Here is a 14,378-nt window from a genome sequence, read left to right on the forward strand (position 1 = left end):
ATTTTGTTGATAGGTAAGGTCTGCGAAGCACATTGCCACAGACAGCGCCTAGCACTTAGAAGGACAGTGTCACTCAGCTATACTTACATCACTCTGCAGCTTGTAGGCCTGCTTTGCATGCTTCACATTTAGCTGCTCAGGATCACAAGTGTATTGGTGCAAAGGCTGCCTGTAGTTAACATTGCTTGCAAGCTGCTGGCTTCTCTTAGCATGGAGGAATCCTGGCTGGTTGAGGTGACTCTGGAACTGTGCCATGTTTTGGGCATATCCACTCCTGTATTGGTTGTCACTCTGGAGTTTCCCCACTCTGAGGACATGCCTGATTTTGGGATCATCATTTGCACTGAGGAATCCAATCTGCTGGCCTCTATCTCTCAGGAAGGCTTCTCTGTATTTGTACTGCAGGAAGTGCAGAGGAAAATCTTATTTTCACATTCAGATTACCTTCAAATTCTGTTATGAAATGACTTACCCTCCCCTAGCTATCAATAATGTAGTGCACAAAGACCAAGGGTTTGTTTGATATCAAACCACATCTCCTAATCTAACAAGACACTTTAGAGGAATGCCCTTTGTGCTAATTTTTAAAGGAGTAGAAAGACTTAGGGAGCCCAAAATACTCATCTCTCAAAAGCAATCAGAGGTCCTCTTATTGTTGCGTTCTTGGGCGCACTCAATACACAGCTCAAGCAATGAAGCTCCTCCGTCTTCAGCTTTCTTGCCAGCTGTGGTCTTCTGTGTTCAAAGGTGACCCATTTTATTCTAGACCATGCTTTAACTATTCATAGCCTAGTACCTATTTTATTTAACTACATCATAATATGCTTCGTTCCCAAGAATAACTCTTTGAAGTGAAACAGAGCAGCCTGGTATTGGATGTTATTAATGGGAGCCTTTAGTTGGAAATCTTTGCACTTAACTGGCATTTGGTTTCACTGGGTCACCAATTTTCCAAACCAGAACAAGGTTCACTTACGTCAGAATTGACCCATTTTTACAGGGTGGGGGTGGCATGGGAAGAGGGTTGGGAAGTGTTTGAGACAGAACAATTCTTACATCACTAGCAATCTCTCTTGAAGCCTTTGCTGTCTGGAATGGGATGGCGTCAATCCTAAAATCATAGCCAGATGCCCTTGTCTGTTCCCAAGATGTTTTATACAATTTCTGTGTTGAAAAGAAAAGAACAAAACAGTCATTTCCCCCTGCAGTTTCTTAAACGCAGTCCCATAACTGCGATAATAAATGTTTTATCCTACTGGGTTTATTTGTATCAAGAGTCATCAGTACCATCTCCAAGGTTTTGATCCAGTTCTATAGCACTTCAACTTCTTTTCTATTCACCATAATGATAAAATGCCTCATCTGAAAAGTGCCACCAGGGTTTCCTTTTGTACTTGAATGTGGTTGTTTTTGATGTGATTTAATTTCTATTAGAAACTGTGATGCATCAGTCACATCAATATTGCATTGATATTGCCCTTATTCTCTCTTTTGATGCATCCACTTGCAGTGTCTTGGGTTTCATGGCATCATAATTTCAATACCAGTTATTTCAAGCTTTTCAACTGATCCCTGTCTCTATCCCCAGCCACATGTGGCTTCATTAACTCATATGGAATAACAGCCGGTTCTAACATATTTAATGTGACTTTGAGGATGTGAAATACATTTACATACTGAAGAGAAATTGCTCTAGATTCGGTTCTTCTTCCATTAGTAGCTTTCTTAAAATAGCTTCCAGTCTGCAGGTCCTGCTATACAGCCATGGTATCTTAGCTGACACTTTTGGCTGTCCCCTTCTGATTTTATTCATTTGCTTTCTGTAAGACTTTGATTCATCCTTTCTGGGGTTTGTGACCATATGAAAACAAGCACAAAATCCACTTCACATTTCAAAGGATATTCTTCTATTTCACTGGTGAATTTAGTGCTAGGTGGTGCTTAATTTGAAGGTAAACTGAGATGCCAAAAATCCTGCAAGGCAGCCTGGGTAGAAGCAATGCAAACATTACTGTACGCCCTGCTAACAGGTCTAGGTCTGATCTTTCATTTGTGTGCAATCACCCCTTTGCCTTTTTACCTTTTCCTCTATTGCTTCAAAGAATATAAATCCTATTTGTTTCTTTCACCTACAGAGCACCTATCACCAAACAAGGAGCTCAAAGCTTCTTATAAACTAAGGTCACTCTGACCCTACAGTGAAGGACAACAGCTATTTAATCAGAGAACAGTAGATTAGGAATAGACTGAGTGCCTTTGTTTGGGATAATGTGGAAACAAAATCCCTTAAAACCAATCCCACTCACTGATTCAGTTGCATCCAGGTTGATGACAACTGTGCCTAAGGGATCAGTTCAACAGAGTGTTGCAGCTTCATGAAGATAGATTGTATAGTCAAGGAAAGAGGATTCTCCCACCTCCCCCACCCAAAGATAGATTTAAAGTTGTAACTAACCATACCTATACTGAAGGACTGAAATCCTTAATAATAGCTTCCTGCCCCAGAAAGCAGAACCAATTCTCAAAAGAAAAATCAACAGACTTTTCCTGATCTCTCCAGCCCAAACCTAACAACATGTTGGTTGTCCACAGCCTCTGGCTTTTTCAGTTTTGGTCAGGCTCAGAGAACCTGGTTTCTACATATACATGAAAGCTTTTCATTCCCAAGCAAGTTTGTTTTCCTTGATGACAGTTACCAAGTCAACTCCCCAAAGGAAAAGGCTTACTTACATCACTGATGTGAAGTGCATTCTGGCGGGCTCGGATAAAATCCGGATGATCAGGAGGCAGGGTGTACCTGTGCCTGGCTTCGGAGTCTCCAGCCTTGTACAGTCTCTGTGGAGTCAAAAGTCATCGAATGCAACTGATACTGGAAGCAATGTCGAGATCGATTCTTTTATGCATTATAGTACAACAAAAGATCACTTATAGTAAAATGAAACCTACGTCACTGCACTGGAGGTAGCTGTTTTTAGCATGAATCAAATCTGGAGAGTCAACCACGGCAGTGAACTTCAAACTTTCTGGCTTCTGACGGTACTTTATCTGAAAGGGGGAGGAGGCAACAAAAACAAACAAAGGGAAAAAACCACAGGATGTTTCTGTTCATGATATATCACAATTCCAAGTGTGTGATAAATGGAGTAAAACATAAAAGCCACCTTCCTGAAGCCACAGTATTAAAAACATACTGTTCTGCTTTAGTCTCAGTTGGTCTTTCAGCTAGGGAATGGGGATGCCACTGCATCATTGCTGTGGTGCTCAGGCACCAAACTTCTTTTTTTGTGTATGTGCAAGAAGGACTTCCCACTGAAAATTCACATGCAAAAAGCTTTCGAACACTACACTTTTGACAGCTCATAATTTTTCTCCATTAATGCATGATACTGAGCAAGCAAATGCCCTTTCAGTGTGGTTGTCAATGCTGTATCTTTCTATATCACTTCCATAACCACCTGCTTAGAATTTCATAATGGAGTTTACTGCATTTATTTATTGCTACGTTTTGTTTATACTCTTGTGTTTCATTTGGAATGGAAAATATTCAGCAGGTGTCACACAGTGGACTTGCATCTCCTGTACTGCTTCTTGGTAACTTACACCTTGTATAAACAGGCTCCCACATCAAAAGGAAATGATAAGCTACATTCGTAAGTGTCATGTAACGAGGAGCCTTGATGGTAAACAATTCCTACAGACGTGCTATCCCATGAAAGATTTATCAGTTACCTCGCTGATGAGCTCTCCAGCCTTCTTTACACTTTCTATCTGCGGAGATCTCAGAGCCATCCAACCAACTCCTTTCATGAAGTTCAGGTCTGATTTATAGTGATGCTGTTAAAAATGAAAATCATTAGCTATCAGTTTTGTATCCAGAGCTATTAAGGTTTTTTAAAAAGACTCCCTGATTCATATTAACATTTTGAGGTTTTTCATTTGCCATGCACATATCACATCGTAAAGCCAAACTGTTTGCATTTGTTCATTCCACCAGGAATTAAATAATGTATCATATGCAAGTTACAAGAGAAGGCCCCACGAGTGAATTAGTATGACTCAAAGCAGTAAGTAATAACCTGTTTGTACTGGGTGTAAAAGAACCCTTTTTGAAATAATTTTCTGAGGTGAGTTCAAGTCAGGAATACTAATTATTTTATCTGGTGCATGCTTCCTCATTAACCCCATTTCTAGGAGGACACATTACTCTTTCTTTATTCACATTAAAGGCTTGCTTTACCTCCTAATCCAGTAAAGAAAACAAGGCAGACCCAATAAAAAGTGAAAGTCAGTAAAGTACCCGCAATCCCAACAATTCTGACTTCTCCTTCAGAGTGACAGTGGCTCACTGTGTGACTTTAATCCAATCATCCATTTTGGGTTTTTTTTCTTTTTTTCCCCTATATGCAAAAGGACATAACAGCTAGCTAGCACAAACATTTTGTGCATTACTCTACTAGATAGTGAGGGTATCAGACAAAACCACCTTCATCGTTTCTCTGGATTCTTAACCTGTGGGGTCTAAAGGCAAAGAGCCAAGTACTGAGGTTCTTACTCACCTCCTACCCTGTCCCTTTGTAGGCAAGCTCTGAAGCACCTGCTGTTAGGGTCTAAGGACTAAGTCCCTGGAAATGCCACTTTCCTATCACATGAGCCACCATCACACATCAGGAAATAGTAAAAAATCCTGCCTTCCTGGACATAACTACCTGTTGTGGTGGTGCATTCCCCCTGCTTCTCCTGGGCCACTTGTTCGTCTGGGCCGCTTGTTGATCTCAGAAATTCCCGTGAAACCTTGGCCTCAGTGTACTGAGTCTGGCGGTTAAGCATTCCTTGACTGTATCAGAAATTCTGCATGGCTGAGGCTGGAACATACTCCTACTGCTCAAGTGGAACAATACTGACACCTTGAGAATTTTTAGTAACTACCACCTGGGACTGTGGCCAGGATGGAAATTTACGGATGACTAAAGCCAATCATCTTGCAAGCCTATAAACGGTGGTCCTAAGTGAGACCCTTTGAGCTCTCCCGACCGCAGCGGGCTGCAGCCAGCATCTCCCTCTGAGTGGGATGCCTCTCAGAGCTCGCGAACTCTCAAGTTTGTGATATTAGGACCGTCGCCAACTGCCACGGGACCTGGGCTGAAACACTCCTCGGCCAAAACACTCCTCGAGACTCAACCCTTTGCCCATTGAGAAATGCCAAGACATTTGATGTGAATATTTCACTGAACTTAAGGGGAATTTTTAACAGGTATACCTTTTGTACATTAATATATATATTTCTCTGTGTGTGTGTGTGTGTGTGTGTTTGAACTGATAATAAGCATAATCTGTAATTAAGTCACTGTTGTGATTGTAGTAGACTCTACTAACTTACTTTGTAAATGTTAAATTAGTTAATGATTAAGTGCTGCTAAAATCTTATGATCTATCTTAAGCTGTGAATGAACCTTAGACTGCTGCTGGACACATATAATCCCTTAGACATAAACCATTGACCAAGTCTGAGACTAGGAGTTGATCCAGCCGTGCCTAGACCCCATCAGGAGTTTAGAGAGCAAGGGGGTCTACTCTGAACCTCGTGACTCAACGGGAGGGTCTCCTCACCCTTTTTGTATTAGGTATAAACCGTTGACCAAGTCTGGCGTAGGAGTTGATTCAGCCAGGTCTTCTCTGAATCTCATGACTCAACGGGAGGGTCTCCCTTACCCTTTTTGTATTAGACATAAACCGTTGTCCAAGTCTGAGACTAAGATTGGATCCAGCCGCACCTAAGCTCCATCAGGAGTTTAGAGAGCAAGGGAGTCTTCTCTGAACCTCGTGACTCAACAGGAGGGTCTCCCTTACCCTTTTCCATCCTCGGTCTCTGTATAAATCATTCCAACTCAATTCTAATACAATTTTCCTTTGTATACTTCATCTGTATAGAAAGTAATAGAGTGAACCTTGCCATTGAACTGTTAAGTCACACTTTTATAAATTTCATTAAAATTACTTTCTGCTAATATTTTTGAAGGTGATTCTTTAAGCGGCCTTTAAACCACTCATTCACGACACCTGTATGCCATCTGTTAGCCATTACAGGAATGGGAGTTGGAAAGGCAAAGAACTGCATCTAGCAACAGCTTCTATACCATCACAAGAACATCCCAAAAAAGTTCTGGCAATGAAGAGTACATCTGGGATACCAGATAGCAAGTACACTGAGTAAGAAAGAAGGATAAAACTCTCCAGTGCTTTGATTGCCACTCTGACTTTCATAGCTGGAATATCTGTTAATACCTGCTCATCAGATCTGACTAAATCCAACAAATATCCCATTACTTTGTCTCCCAATAAAATCCTGAGCTCCGTAAATGATCAGCTCTCTAAAGATCTATAAACAGTTAGCATAACTTTCTGAACAACCTTTTTCACTTCCCTGCTGATTCAGTCTCTTTCCTTACAAAACAAAAAACACCCGAACAGAGCTTCCTGCTACAGAGCAGCTAATGACACTGGACCCTAAGCCATCAAAATACAGGTACCTGCATCCATGCAGCTTTATGCATGCACTCAACATCTGTTTGAAAGCACATACAGACAATGGCTTGTCCCTGAACAAAGGTACATGGTAAGGTAAAGAGAGCATGGATGTGGCCCATGCTGAGATTCCATCATTTCTGTCATCAAAGTTTATCTGAACTTACATTTGCATGAGCAATTTCTGCAAACGTATCTGGGGAACTGGTTATTTGATATGACCATTTCTGTTTGCAAAATTACCTTCTAACGTATCCCAAATCAACATCTGAGCATTTAACCTTCTGCTCAAAGAATTCTGCATGTAGAGCAGTGGCTGTCAAACCACTGACTGGCTGTGATCCAAACAGCTGAGAGATGATATCTCTCAGCTCTAGAATAAGTGACATGGACCACAGTGATTTTCCGTCAGGTTCATACACGAGAACCTCTGATTCACATATATTCCATCCTGAGAAGCAATCGGATATCTTGCTGCTACACATGCGTAAGTTTCCAAATGGTCTTTCTAAAAACACTGCCCAATGTCAACATACAATTTGTGCCAGTCACTCAAAGCTTTGTTATTGCTGAAGGAAAGTCTTTACCTCACTCTGTAGCATGTGGGCTCTTTTGGCCCATTTCATCTTCATGTCTTCTGGGAGTGCTGTAAATTCATGGAGCCTCTTTCTGTAATCTTGATCACTTGCTAAGGCCTGGGCTTTCCTGGCATGGACAAGATTTACCATGTCCATGGGCAGATGGTACTGAGACCACATTTCTTGGGATCCCTTCTTATACTCCTGTGCACTCTGTAATTTGGCAGCATGCAAGCAATGCAGCAACCTGGTGTCATCCAGAACACTTCTGGCACCAATGTGCTTTCCTCTCTCCATCACAAAGTTGTGTTTATATTGGTACTAAAAATAAAAAAGGGTAAAAGTGAAAAAGTGCAAAACTTAGACTGGCTACTCTAGATGATTAACTTAGGATAAGTCACTGAAACATCTATGCTGTCTGTAAAAACAGCCAACATATGCAGCACTGGAAAGTAATTGTCTGAATCTTTCATTGCTCTCAAATTTAAATACCACAGTAGTTGCAACATTTAAGTCAAGCACATCTCAATATATTCTCTGAATATGCTCAAAGTATGGATTATGTTTAAGCTCAGATCACGCACTTTTATTATCTCTCATAGAATTTTATTCCCATCACTAGGAATGAGAACATAAGAGAAACAAACAAAAGACAGAAGAAAAAAATCTGTACAAAAGAGAAACATCATGCACTCTGTAGCCTTCAGATTTGCAAATGCCACCCAGCTATTTTAAAGAGTAAATTCAGTTTTCTTGGATCAATAACTATGTTGAGAAGCCTAAGATGGTGGTCTGAGCACAAGAATAAGCACCAGCAACCCCTCATTCTCATCTTAGCTGGGACTACGACTCTCCCTATGATCTTGCATTTATCCTTTCTGTGAAATAGTGATGATGATGATAATGATTATTTATACAGCATCAACAGGGTGCTTGGAACTTTAAAGGGAAGGCCTGGGCCCTGAAGAGTTCATAATGTAGTTGAAATGGGATAATAACACTTATCTACCACACAAGAGAGTTGTGGGGATTAAATTACAGTAGCTAATGTTTATAAAGTGCTTCCAAGATGAAGGGCCAAATTCAGATCTGTTGTAAGTGGATGTAATTCTATTATGGACTTGTATCCTTTAAAGCAGATCTGAAGCTGTAACCAAAAGCACTCTGCAAAATATGGTTAAGTATACATTATAAATTACAGCTAGAAATAATTGCTTCATAAAACAAATACATATTAAATATATTCATATTTTATCACATCAGAGATAAAATATGTAACTGAATACTAGACAAAATGAAGACTTTTTTTTACTAAATTTAGTTTAATTGTCAGTTTTTCTTATAATTTATTAAATTTCTTGTGAGGAAGAAATGAACTTAGGCTTTCTGAGAAATGGATACCACCATGTTTGAGTGTTTTGCAAACTATCCAAGTGAGATGATATTTTTAAGGGCAAGAAGATTTGTTTCCTCTACTTCAGAAATTAAAGGAACATGTATTTACAGGAGTATCCACTAATTTTCACTTCCTAACCAGACAGGCAGCTCCTGATTTTCAGAGATTCAGAGAACGCTCAGCAGCTTCTGACTTCATTTCAACTCAGGAGCACTAAGCTCTTCCAAAAGTCAGCTCAAAGCAGGGTGGACAGAATTAGTGGGCACTTCATTATGTGAGGAGCTGAAAGCCTGGAAAGGAGCAGAATCCCTCGGATTTGTCTGTCTGCAAACACTTTAATTCACTAGCTATTTCCCACTGGAAGATGTTTAACCGAGCTTGGTTCCTGATTGGCAGTGATTCTTCCTCCTCTTTTTTTTTTTTAATTCACACAAAGAATCTCATTCATAAGCAATATATTCTGTCTCACACTTGTCTCACATGGTTATGGAGTTGCTTTAATTCAGTAAAATCTGCTTTAGACATTGTTTTACATGAAGTTAACAGAAATTAGGCAAGAAGGAAGGTTGAATCATTCAACTCACATCACTGGCAATTTCTCTGGAGGCCCTGGCAGTCTGGAACGGGAGTGCTTCCGTTGTCAGCTTGTAGCCTTGAGCACGTAGATTATGCCAAGATTCCCTGTATTTTGCCTAAAGTAGGAAAGGCACATGTAGATTGCTGTTTCACTTTTAAATGCACAAAGGAACAAACAAAGGAACACTCCTTCATTTGTTATTCTGCGTTACAGTCTCATTCTTCATAATCAAAGGATTTTTTAAAATTATCTTTGGGAAATCCTACTAACTCAGACAAAACATGTCTCGTTCTTTATGCAGATTTAATTTACTCACAACCATATACATGCTAATGGAGATAAATATCATTATAATCAAATCAGGGAAAGCATAAATAGAATAGATCTAAAAAAGTCCTCTACTTATCCATCTTCCTTGCCACTGCACAATTCATCCGCCATCCCAAATAAGTATAAGAAATACGGAACAAATTCTTACATCACTAAGGTTGGCTGCATTTATTCTTGCCCGTGTAAACTCAGGCAGACCCAGTGTTGGTGTATAGTGATGCTTACTGTCCTCTCCTGCCGCTTTATACATGCGCTAGGAAAGATATCAAAAAAGAAAATTGCAGTTAATTTTTTCTATTGTTTCAATAACATAGGAGCAGTACCTAAGTTGTTTATGATTATGACAACTATAGTCAGCCAGCACAAAAACCAGCTAAGGATATACCATTTCAATTGCAATTGCATGGTTTTTTTTTTTCTGGGCGAAAAAAACTTTTACATTAATTTTTACACATATATCATGATGCCAACCTTGCATTGATATGTTCCCAGCATGCCAAAAGTGGACTTAAGAACACTAAGGGTGCCATGAATGTGTGTTAAATAAAAGGGCAGGCATTTCTGGTAAACTGGCCATATTTTCTAGCTTGGATTTTTCCTCATGTTATTACAGATGATTTTGATAATTTGCCCGTGGGTTTCTTCGTGTTTTTCAAAAATTAGAAAAGTGATTCTTTTTTTAGGAGCCCTCTAAAGTGGACCATACTATGCAAATGAGCTCCCTCAAGAACACCCCGCAGAAATGATCTTTGGAGGCTTTGTTTCATGTAAAAAAAAACGATAACAAGACTCTATTGTATGGGTACTATTTAAGCTTTTTAAAAGAGATTGAATTGCAAATGGTGTTAAATGTTTGGAAATAATAAAATGTGATCTAACTGTGAAAAAGCACAAATCGGCGATGCTAGCTTTCTTTTTGATGCATTTTGCTTTCAGAACAGGGTTTTCTCTTTCCCACTCCTCCATCCCTAGCTCGCTGCATTTTGAAAAGCATATTTTCTGATTCACGTTAGGAGAGCCTACCTCATTAGCAATCATATTGCTGAATTTTGCATGAAGGAGGCCAGGAGAGTCTGTCACCGATGTGTACTTGAAGGAATGTGGCTGCTGACGATATTTACTCTGAGTTCACACACAAAGAAAAATGAACAGAATAACTAAATTGTCTTGTCAGATAAGGGACTTCTTCTAATACCAGTGGTCTAGTATTGCTACTTGTGCTTAAAACTCTACTTTGCAAAGGATATGTGTCTATTAACTGTTAGACTAATTTACCTTTTGCTACTCTGAATTTGATGCATTCAAGTCTCACAGGGGAAATGCAATGTAAATAAGGAATAAGGTGTAAAAAAAAAAAAAGTGAAAAAAGTGCTGCTATGCTGAATACAGTAATGAGGTTATTTCACTCTTTGGTGTCATTAACCCTGGCTAGTGGAATTAGTAAAGGCAACCCAATCCAGAGAGAAGGTCTGCACAAGCCCACTGAACATTTTTGTGAGAAAAATGAGGTTCCACCTGGCCTGTGGTCCTATGTCAGAATTCTGTAACAAAATAATTCCATTCACTAGAACACAACTAGGAAGAGCACTCTTATTTTTCGTAATTTCACATCTATGTGAATATGGGCAATAGATCCAAGATTTGAAACTAGAAGAGACTGTAAGAAGAGAACACGACAGAGGAAATAAAAATCCAGTTACAGAGCAGGGAAAATAATAGCACACAAAACCAGCAAGTGAAAAACAGACTAAGACTGTAGAGTAGGAGCAGACCTGAGGACAGTGTAATGGATTGGGCACTCTGCAGGTCTAATTTTGGAGAAACAGTACAAGCTACTTAGTAGAGATAGGCACAGCCTTATGTTTAGTTGAAAAAGCCCATTTTAAAGCTAAAATAAGTAACATAAAATAACAACCTCCTGGGTCTGAAACACAGGAGAAAAGATTGGTGAAAACAGTTAGTGAAATCTGCAAAACCTTGAACTCCATCAGGTTCACCCATCTGCAGATAGGACATGAACGGAATGATCAAACACAAAGGGAGGGAGCCTAGCATTATCCATTGAGTCACTTTGCCAGCCCAGTTTAATAGAAAGACATCTGGCAAACTCTTGTTTGTAGTGGAGAAATCAAAACCCTCTTTTGTTACCTCGCTGATGAGTTCAGAAGCTTTCTTCTTTCCTTCAATCTCTAGGGCCCCTGGAGTAATACATCCAACTCCTCGCATAAAGTTCATGTCAGACCGGTATAAATTCTAAGGAAAACCAAGCAGAAGTAATTATAAGTTTGCATTTGAGGTGCCCTATATTTATTCATCCAAAAATACACAATAACGGTAGTCAAATAAATCCATGAAAATTAGTATCTACCAGAGAGAGTTCATATACACTACCCTACGTTCTTGTGTTTATGTATGTGTCCATGTGCATACAGCACTGACAGATCTACAGTACAGTTGCAAGGTTCTGAGGAGTACTAAGTCTCACGAACACCAAATGATACTTGGGCTCCTAACTTCCATTTGTAACCTTGAAAAAACTTTTCCTAGATACGTGAATTTTCTTCATATATAATACATAAATCACAGCTACATATTATTTATTTATAAATATATATAAAATAAGACCAGTTTAGAAAAGTGTATGAAAATATTTTTAAATAAAAGCTGGTAACTTTTTAATAAGTGGAACTGCAGACAAAACTTTTAAACAGTTCTGAATGGTCATAAGATAAGTAGGGAACACTAAGAAAAAATAGCACTAAGCCACTGTACAGACTTTGTTAAAATATTTTTCAGACCACCAAACCCACCAGTGACTCATTGTAAATATTACTTTTCCAAAAGTTACCAATAAGTTACTGGTAGATACATTACGACAAATATTATTTCATTTGATGATGAGAAGAGTGAGGAGGAGGAGAAGGATCATTTTATTTTCTGCTTCAAAAGAGCTATAAAGACCAAACAACTAGTAAATCACAGATTTGCCTACTTGATGGATATGTGGAAACTGCTACTGCTTACTGAGGGAAGAACTAGCTTCAGTTAATGGGGCATTTTGGTTCAGCCAACCACTTATAACGGGAATGGAACAGAGCCAGCTCCTCTTCCATCCATGTCTGTCCAGCACTAATCTCTAGACTCAAAGGCATCACAGTGCTGTGTACAGGAAATATCCTTTGTGAGTCGGAAGGTAAGAGAGGACAATGCTAGAGCTTGGTCCTCACTCCTTGCCAACTATTAGCACCAGCTGGTAAGAGAGTTAAATTCTGCACTCTGAGACATGTTGCTGGCAACCAGCATTTCACTCCCATTTCAGAAGAGAGGCACAGATGGAAACCTGCCTCAGAATCTCTGATTACATGTGTTTTCACCCCAGTCAGGGCAGCACAACCAGCATCTGATGTTTACGCTTGCTTGAACACAGTCTGCCATCTTTAAGACTGTTGGCTGAAAGCGTTAAACTGATATACGCTAGCATTTTGGGGCCAGACTTGTTTTTAAAATACAGCCCCTCCTGAGGTCTCCAGAGGCAATGTAATCTATTAAAAGCCCTTTGCTCAGGGCTGTGCCTACAGACACAGCCTAACCTTGAATTTGTAAGGCATTATCCAGTTAATTTTACTCAAGATTACGTAGGGAGCTAATCTCATCCTCAGAATTTCAATGGTTATGTCTTGGGCCAGAGTTTACAAGTCTCTTACAAATCAGATTTTTAACAATAGGCATCTTTCTTGTGGAAGTACACATGAATTTCACTCAGATGCAAACCAACTCAAATACCAGTTGGCAAACAGTTTGCATGGTTAGCAAGACCTGAAAAAGAGTATTTCACCAACATTGCAGTCATCCCCACTTGCAAACACTTCTCTGCCCAATCATCAAAGACTACTATACTTTATCTCTCAGTGTGGTGTGGTCACACATGTTGTACAATTGCCCAATAAGATAAATGTCTCATTTCTGAATGTAATCAAGGGGGAATAGCCATTGTTTATCCCTCAGCTGCTGCTCAAATACATACTGTCAGCTGTCATGATTTGGAACACAACTATCTTGCATCAGACCCAACAGGGAAATATTGATGGGATGTTTTGCAATTACCTCACTCTGTAGTTTGTATGCATTCTTGGCACACCGCAACCTCACATCATCAGTCAAAGAAGTGTACTGGTGTAGCAGCTGTCTGTATTCTTGTTCACTGACCAAAGACTGGGCTTTCCTGGCATGTACCAAGTTTATCATATCCAGTGGCAGGTGGAAGTGAGTCTTTGTATCCTCAAAACCTTGCTTGTATTTCACCTATCAAATTAAAAACAGATCGCATAACTATCAGAACATGGTAATAAGAATTCAGGTTTTCATCAGAAGAGACATTCTCCATATTTCTTCCAATTTCCAGTATAAATTATTCTTTTTAAAAGTAAGTTCCCTAACTTATTTAACTATACTGGGAATGATCAATACGTGTAATTAGAATATGTGGCAGCCTATTCCTCATCAGAATAGTAGCCATCTACATTATACTCAATTAAGTTGAGATATTATTTATACTTTTTATTTTTGTTAAAACTGGATATGTTGAATCTATAAAATTACCAAACTAATAAATGAATTCTTAATTCACTGCATTTCTAGAAGCACAGCAAAAAGGTCAAGCTACTGTGTGAGGATAAATTGCAAACAGTTATATTTATACTAGAATTAGTACAAATCCTCACTCAAAATATTTGTTAGTCTCTATTGATTTGGTCATTTTCATTTCATCGTTTTAAATGTTATTTCTACTGTTGGAATTTTTTTCACTTCTTGTCTCTGTCCAGGAAAAGAAACCCATAGAAATCTTCAAAGAATTTTTTTCACATGACACTTCCCTATCAGATTATGCAAATTTGAGATGTTCAGGCTGTTCATCCAAATAATGAACATACAGAGTTATTGATGATCATCAAGCTGACTTAGAGTAACCTGACAG

General features: G+C 39.1%; 1 protein-coding gene across 2 annotated transcripts in view; it reads right to left on the minus strand.

Moving 5' to 3' along the window:
• NRAP (nebulin related anchoring protein) overlaps window positions 1-14,378 on the minus strand; it is a 55,238-nt gene that overhangs the window by 1,975 nt on the left and 38,885 nt on the right. For both annotated transcript variants that reach the window (XM_075155098.1, XM_075155097.1), the window contains exons 30-40: window positions 13,508-13,705; window positions 11,552-11,656; window positions 10,427-10,525; window positions 9,552-9,656; window positions 9,081-9,188; window positions 7,110-7,421; window positions 3,730-3,834; window positions 2,947-3,045; window positions 2,731-2,835; window positions 1,057-1,164; window positions 88-399 (exon numbers count right to left, since the gene is read on the minus strand). In XM_075155098.1, coding sequence (XP_075011199.1) covers window positions 88-399; window positions 1,057-1,164; window positions 2,731-2,835; window positions 2,947-3,045; window positions 3,730-3,834; window positions 7,110-7,421; window positions 9,081-9,188; window positions 9,552-9,656; window positions 10,427-10,525; window positions 11,552-11,656; window positions 13,508-13,705 — 1,656 coding nt within the window. The remainder of the gene's footprint in view (window positions 1-87; window positions 400-1,056; window positions 1,165-2,730; window positions 2,836-2,946; window positions 3,046-3,729; window positions 3,835-7,109; window positions 7,422-9,080; window positions 9,189-9,551; window positions 9,657-10,426; window positions 10,526-11,551; window positions 11,657-13,507; window positions 13,706-14,378) is intronic.

This window comes from Calonectris borealis, chromosome 7 (assembly GCF_964195595.1).
Source record: "Calonectris borealis chromosome 7, bCalBor7.hap1.2, whole genome shotgun sequence".
In the NCBI taxonomy this organism is placed as follows: Eukaryota; Metazoa; Chordata; class Aves; order Procellariiformes; family Procellariidae; genus Calonectris; species Calonectris borealis.